Source organism: Opisthocomus hoazin, chromosome 29, assembly GCF_030867145.1.
Source record: "Opisthocomus hoazin isolate bOpiHoa1 chromosome 29, bOpiHoa1.hap1, whole genome shotgun sequence".
In the NCBI taxonomy this organism is placed as follows: Eukaryota; Metazoa; Chordata; class Aves; order Opisthocomiformes; family Opisthocomidae; genus Opisthocomus; species Opisthocomus hoazin.
Window position 1 is genome coordinate 7,546,813 of NC_134442.1, and position 6,982 is coordinate 7,553,794.

Here is a 6,982-nt window from a genome sequence, read left to right on the forward strand (position 1 = left end):
CAGTCTCTCTTCTGACCCCTCTATAGGATGAATAAGCTGAGTGAGTCTTAAGATAGAGGATCTTAACACATCTGAGCAGCTCCATCACATTGAGGATACCTCTCTCCTGAGCTTTCCAGCCTATCTCTACTTCCCAACTTGTATCCACCCCTCACAGCACCCCACTCATGTCAGCTGTCCCAACATGCTTCAGCTGTTCTTCCCTCCAAGTGCAACAAAGAGATGGCCTGCAGGGCTGCAGCTCCTCCTCTCCGTGTCTGAGGCTGAGGCCATTGGTGCATGTCTGGGCTGCAGCCCCTCAGCTGTGGCCCATCTGGGCTGAGAGCAGACTTGCAAAGAGAAACCTGCTACCAAATGCCCAAGGCCTTGTGTGTGCAAAGGCTTTGCTTCAGAGCAGAGACGTGCTGGAGGGGATGGCAGGTGGGAATGTAAAGGAGAAATGAGGTGCCCACCAAGAGAGCAACCCTTGCTTTCCGCAAGGCCAAGTGAGGGGTTTGCTTTCTGCTGTTTCTCTGCAGCCCTGAGGGCCTGTGGGGGAGGTGAAGCTGATCTCAGAAGGCAGAGATGATGTTGAAAATGTCCTTGGGTGTGGGATTACTCCAGGCACACCATGAAAATCATAGAATCATAGGTTGGAAAAGACCTCTAAGATCAAGTCCAACCATCAACCTAACACCACCATGCCTACTAAACCATGCCCTGAAGATCAATATCTACAGGTTTTTTGTATACCTCCAGGGATATGGTGACTCAACCACTTCCCTGGGCAGCCTGTTCCAGTGCCTGACCACTCTTTCAGTGAAGAAACTTTTCCTAATATCTAATCTAAACCTCCCCTGATGCAACCTCAGGTCATTGCCTCTCGTCCTGTCGCTAGGTACTTGGGAGAAGAGACCAACACCCACCTCACTACACCCTCCTTTCAGGTAGCTGCAGAGAGCAATGAGGTCCCCCCTCAGCCTCCTCTTCTCCAGACTAAACAGCCCCAGTTCCCTCAGCTGCTCCTCGTAAGACTTATTCTCTAGACACCTCACCAGCCTCATTGCCCTTCTCTGGACACGTTCCAACAACTCAAGGTCTTTTTTGTAGTGATGGGCCCAAAACTGAACACAGTACTCGAGGTGCGGCCTCACCAGTGCCGAGTACAGGGGCACGATCACCTCCCTAGTGCTGCTGGCCACAGCATTCCTGATCCAAGCCAGGATGCCGTTGGCTGCCTTGGCCACCTGGACACACTGCTGGCTCATATTCATGCAGCTGTCAACCAGCACTCCCAGGACCTTTACTGATGGGCAGCTTTCCAGCCACTCCTCCCCAAGACTGTAGCATTGCATGGGGTTGTTGTGACCCAGGTGAAGGACCCGGCATTTGGACTTGTTGAAACTCATACAGCTGGCCTCCACCCATTGACCCAGTCTGTCCACTTCCCTTTGCAGAGCCTTCCTACCTTCAAGCAGATCAACATTCCCACCCTGTTCGGTGTCATCTGCAAATTTACTGAGAGAGCACTCCCCCTCATCCAGACCATTGATAAAGATGTTAAACAAGACCAGACCCAAAACTGAGGCCTTGGGGACGCCACTTGTGACTGACCACCAGCTGGATTTAGCACCATTCACCACCACTCTCTGCGCTCGGCCATTCAACCAGTTCTTTATCCAGCAAAGAGTACACCCATCGTAACCATGGGCAGCTAGTTTCTCCAGGAGGATGCTGTGTGGAACAGTGTCAAAGATCTTACTAAAGTCCAGGTAGACGACAGCCACAGCCTTTCCCTCGTCCACTAGGAGGTCCACCCAGTCATAGAAGGAGATCAGGTTCATCAAGCAGAACCTGCCTTTCACGAACCCATGTTGGCTGGACCTGATGCCCTGGTTGTCACTCACATGCCCAGAGAGCACACTCGGGATGAATCACTCCATTATCTTGCCCAACACGGAGGTCAGGCTGAAAGGGCTGTAGTTCCCGGGATCCTCCTTCTGGCCCTTCTTGTAGATGGAAGTTACACCGATAATCCTCCAGTCATCTGGGACCTCCCCTGTTCGCCAGGACATCATCATCACCCAGATCCATGATTGTACCTTCGAGGGGATGGTTAAACGATGGGTGAGAGAAGATCCAGCAGAGTTTGAGAGGGAATGTTCTCAAGTGGAGACCCTGCTGTGATGTGCTTGGTATTCACGCTCAAATCTGCATCCACTGGGTAGAGAAGGGACAGGCCTTACATCACTGCAGCAGTGGTGTTCAGTCACTGGCCATCAGGCACCAAATCTGTGTGAGATGCCCTGGGTGGTGCCTGTCACACAAACAGTCTGAGTGGGATGGGGTTCCTGTATAGGACCTGTGCTGTCCACGTCAGGTGCATGCAGCTGTCCTGGAGAGCTCTGGCATTTCACATAACACTACAGGCCTGTGTTTGCAAATGAAATGAAGATTCATCTGTCCTGAATGAGGTTAGGCAATGAAGGGATGCACATGAGACAAATCCCATCATACTGCTCAGGCCATGTAGAAAATACAGCTCATGGAGAACAGAGACACTTATCTCTCCCTGTGCCATAGGACTACATGTCATCATCTGATTACATCCTTAGGAAGACTTGAACATAAGGAATAGTTACAGGTTCAGTTGTCTTAAATGTGGACACCTTCTGTCTTCTATGTTGGCCAAGGCATTTCCCACCAGCCTCCAGGAAGGTGTCCTCAGATGCTGCCTTGTCTCTATGAACTGCTCCATTAGAGCTTGCAGTTACCAGAATGCATCTTGATCACCTCTGAAACTAAACCTGTCACAAGGTGTCTGTGTCTGAACATCTTCCTTCTGCCCTCCACCTCCAAGAATTACCAAGGGAACTGAGAAAAGGAGCTGCCATGTAGGAGCCGAACAGGTGCACATGTGAACTGAGACAAAAGCAATCCCACTTCCTGTGGGTTTTCTGGTGAGCAGGAGACAGATCTGAGACCTCTTCTAGAACTTCAAACCAAGGATGAGATAGCTTGAATGACTATGCTGAATCCCTTCCTTCAGCAGGGCTGAAGGAGATCCCTCCCTGTCACTTTCTGGTTGTCCTGTGTAATGATGAGACAAGGAAAGAAGATTTTTGTTTCTGACTCTTTCTCTGAGAGTAGAAATGCCACTGTTGAAACTAAGTGTCTCTCCCCAGCTGAGGGAGACAACATCAGTGATTGCTTAAGCCTGTTTCACAGCAAGTTGTCCTGGAGACCAAAGGACACCTCGAGGGAATCTAGAGAGGGTTAAGAAAGTGGTGCCTTGGGCTGGTCCTGTGCTGCTGAGCTGCGCTGGGCTCCTGGGATGGAGGGAGCTCAAGGCAAGTGGGCAGCACTGCAGAGAGACAGCTGTGCCCAGGAGCAGCTCCTCTGCAAAGCCCAGCAGGGCTGAGGGCACTGCCTGCAGGCAGCGAGGGGAGAGGAGCGAGGCAGAGAGAGGTTGAAGGCAGTGTGGGGTGGGAGGATGCTAAGGTGAGAGAAATGTTTTCAGCCTTTGACATGGTAAGTCTCTGCATGAAGGGCAATGTGTCTGCACTTTGTAGAAAGATGTCCTCAAGCTGGCACAACTCCCCGCCTATGGGATGCACCATGAGGAATATCACAGTTTCTCTTTTGTAGAAGGTGAGGACGTGCTGCAAAGCAGGGACTGCCTGCTGCACCCTCAGAGGGACAGGCCATGACAGCTGCCTTCTCCCAAGGACGGCTGCAGGGTTGGGAAGGTGGATGTGCAGCCCGGGCTGCCCCAAGCTGTCCCTCCGAGCAGGGTCTGTGCACCTCAGGGGCAGTGTGCTGGGGCAGGGACTCTGCTGCTTGACAGGGACAGCACTCTGCCTGGCCAAGGAGCTCACCACAACGTTACAGGGAGAAGATGTGGGTGGAAGGAGCAACCCTTGGCAGGACAGGGTGCTTCTGCTGCATAGCTCAGGGCAGCTCACAGGTCCAGATCACCCCCACGGCATTTCCAAGGGAATTATTCAAGATGGAGCTTTATGAAAGGGAAGCCGACTGTCTGCTGAGGTTTCTCCTCCTTGTTTGTTGCATGGGAAGTGGGAGTTTTCCAAGGGGACTTTTTATATGGAAAGTTGAGGGAGGGATGACTGGAGAGATAAAAACCTTTCCCAAGACTTTCACTTTCCAGCTGTGGGGACTACAGACAGCACCAGCATCCCCTGGCCGGTTTCATCAGAGTTTGTGTGAGCTGCACTTCAGTCCCTGCACACACGGAGAGGCAGCAGGGCAGAGCTGGGCACACAGGGGCTGGGCTGGGGTCTGTGAGCACTGGCAGGGAGGAGATGTGGGGCCAGAGCAAGAGCTCCTGGCAGGGACAGCTCCAGGCAGTCGAGATGAGCAGGCAAGGAGGGAACTGCTCATGGAAACCCTGTTGCAGGGGAGATATGGGCACCTCCTGGCCATGTCCTGCAGTGCAGATGCCTTCCCTGAGCAACCCTCTTCCCCTCTCGTGTCCTACACAGCGTAGCCTTAAGCCCATACTGCCATGATGTCTTGTGTGGGAGTCACCTCTCTGTACAGCAAACAAGGTGAAGGACATCCCTCCTGCCACATGCCCGTGTCCAGCTCAACAGTGATGGGGCTGAGGGCAGCTGTCCTGCGTTCTCACTGTCTTGGAGGTGGCGTGCTCAGCTGGGTAAGGGTAACGCTCCCCTGAGTGCCCGGCTGCCTCTGCCCTTGCCTCTTTCAGCGAGATCCTCAATGCATTTTTCCTTGTTTCTCCACTTGTTTCTTTTATATTTTGTTGCTTTCACACTCTCTGGGGATGAGAGTTTCAGCTGCAGAGTTAAATTCTGATCATGCGTTTGGACTGGATACATAAGCCACGTGTGTTCTTGACTAGAAGTGGGGTGCTGAGATGGATAGAATGAATGAGACATTTAAAGGTCTCTTTTCTCATTAGTGCCTACATCTGAGACACTTCATCTCACAGAGTCAAACACCAGGACTGGCTCCGGCCCCACCATGCCCATGAACCCACTGCTGCAGAGCAGCACTGGATCCTCGGCCACCAGCGGGAAGAGGTCTTGATTCTCCTAGCACACTTGGAAAAAAACAGTCACAGAGCTGAAGGAAGGGCTCGTAGAAAAAATCATGAAGTGTGTGTAGCAGGTGAGGGTCTAGGAGGAAGTCTTTGATTTTACTCTGAGATGTCTCCCCTAACTCTTCATTGATTCTTCCTCTAGGAACAGTACCCCATGCACAGAGGAAGCAAATAACCAACAGCAGTTCCATCACCCACTTCATCCTCCTGGCATTCGCAGACAAGAGGGAGTTGCAGCTCTTGCACTTCTGGCTCTTCCTGGGCATCTACCTGGCTGCCCTCCTCAGCAACGGCCTCATCATCACCACCATAGCCTGTGACCACCGCCTCCACACCCCCATGTACTTCTTCCTCTATAACCTCTCCCTCCTCGACTTCGGGTCCATCTCCACCACTGTCCCCAAATCCATGTCCAGTTCCCTCTCGGACTCTAGGGACATCTCCTACTCAGGATGTGCTGCCCAGCTCTTTTTCTTTGTCTTCTTCATTTCAGCAGAATTATTTCTTCTGACTGTCATGGCCTATGACCGCTACACTGCCATCTGCAGACCCCTGCACTACGGGACCCTCCTGGGCAGCAGAGTTTGCGTCCACATGGCAGCAGCTGCCTGGGGCAGTGGGTTTCTCAGTGCTCTCCTGCACACTGCCAATACATTTTCCATACCCCTCTGCAAGGGCAATGCTGTGGACCAGTTCTTCTGTGAAATCCCCCAGATCCTCAAGCTCTCCTGCTCACACTCCTATCTCAGAGAAATTGTGGTCCTTGTGCTTAGTGCATGTTTAGCTTTTGGGTGTTTTGTTTTTATTGTGCTGTCCTATGTGCAGATCTTCAGGGCCGTACTGAGGATCCCCTCTCAGCAGGGACAGCACAAAGCCTTTTCCACATGCCTTCCTCACATGGCTGTGGTCTCCCTGTTCATGAGCACTGGCACATTTGCCTACCTGAAACCACCCTCCATCTCCTCCACATTGCTTGATCTGTTTGTGGCAGTGCTGTATTCTGTGGTTCCATCAGTATTGAACCCCCTCATCTATAACATGAGGAACCAGGAGCTCAAGGATGCAGTGTGGAAACTGGTGACTGGATGTTCCTAAACAGCAATACACTTCCTGTCTTCTTCTGCACATGGCTCACATTGTAATGTACTGCAGGACCAGGCTGTCTTTGGTCATTGGTTTTGTTTCTTTTGGTTTATTTTCTTCGTAGTCTTGGTTGTGATAATGTTCTCTACAAAGAATTGCCATCATTCCTCCCAGTGCTATTTCATTATCTACCTGTCATGTGTGACCCAGAGACTGTGTAAATCAAGAGCCATGTTCTTGGTGTGTTTAAAAACAATAAAGGATCCTGCAGTTTCTTGCATGTCCAAGATCCCTCTTCCAAGACTTTCTCTGGAGCTGCAGGGGCACCTCCAGAGGGGCAAGGGAAAAGAGTCCCAGCACAGCAGCAGTGCCATGGAGCACAGGCACTTGGTCTTTTCTGAGCTGCTCTCTTTCCAACTCCATGAAGTCCTTCTGAGCCCTTGTGTACTGCAAGACCTGAGCGCTCTGGCAGCTTGGTCCCAATCCTATGGGAGCAAAAGGGGATCTCCTCAAGGCAGTGCCTGAAGGCTTCAGACTCTTTCTAACAGTGTTCTCAAGAACATGTCCAGGAAAATTGCCCTGGAGAGGAAAACACAGTGATGAGCTGAGCTGAACTGTGTGAGTGGGAAGTCTGGGGGGACACAGCAGTGTCCTCGCACAGACAAGATTGCTGGGAGAGACACGAAAGATCTGCAGAGAAGTGTCTGGTCTGTGTCCATGTTTATTGGAAACCCTGGGCAAGACCCTCCATGGTAGTTGTCACTTAGCAGCCAATAACAACAAGAATTTCCAGGGCTGGTTTCTCACTACAGCTTGGAGAGTTTCTTTATCTCTCCA

The 6,982-nt window shown here is 51.6% G+C and overlaps 1 protein-coding gene across 1 annotated transcript; it reads left to right on the forward strand.

Annotated features, from left to right (window-relative positions):
- Positions 1-1,908: 1,908 nt before the first annotated feature.
- LOC104336878 (olfactory receptor 14A16) lies at positions 1,909-6,157 on the forward strand. Its single transcript, XM_075444948.1, has 5 exons — positions 1,909-1,941; positions 1,996-2,106; positions 2,360-2,414; positions 3,827-3,946; positions 5,169-6,157. The coding sequence occupies exons 1-5, from the start codon at positions 1,909-1,911 to the stop codon at positions 6,155-6,157; spliced, it is 1,308 nt and encodes a 435-aa protein (XP_075301063.1).
- Positions 6,158-6,982: the final 825 nt, after the last annotated feature.

Bases quoted from the DNA above. Each gene is read 5' to 3' on its own strand.
- LOC104336878 (XM_075444948.1), top strand. From the start codon at position 1,909: ATGAATCACTCCATTATCTTGCCCAACACGGAG. The intron at 1,942-1,995 runs GTCAGGCTGAAA...CCCTTCTTGTAG, and splicing joins TTATCTTGCCCAACACGGAG to ATGGAAGTTACACCGATAAT. The intron at 2,415-3,826 runs GTTTGCAAATGA...GCTGCTTGACAG, and splicing joins ACATAACACTACAGGCCTGT to GGACAGCACTCTGCCTGGCC.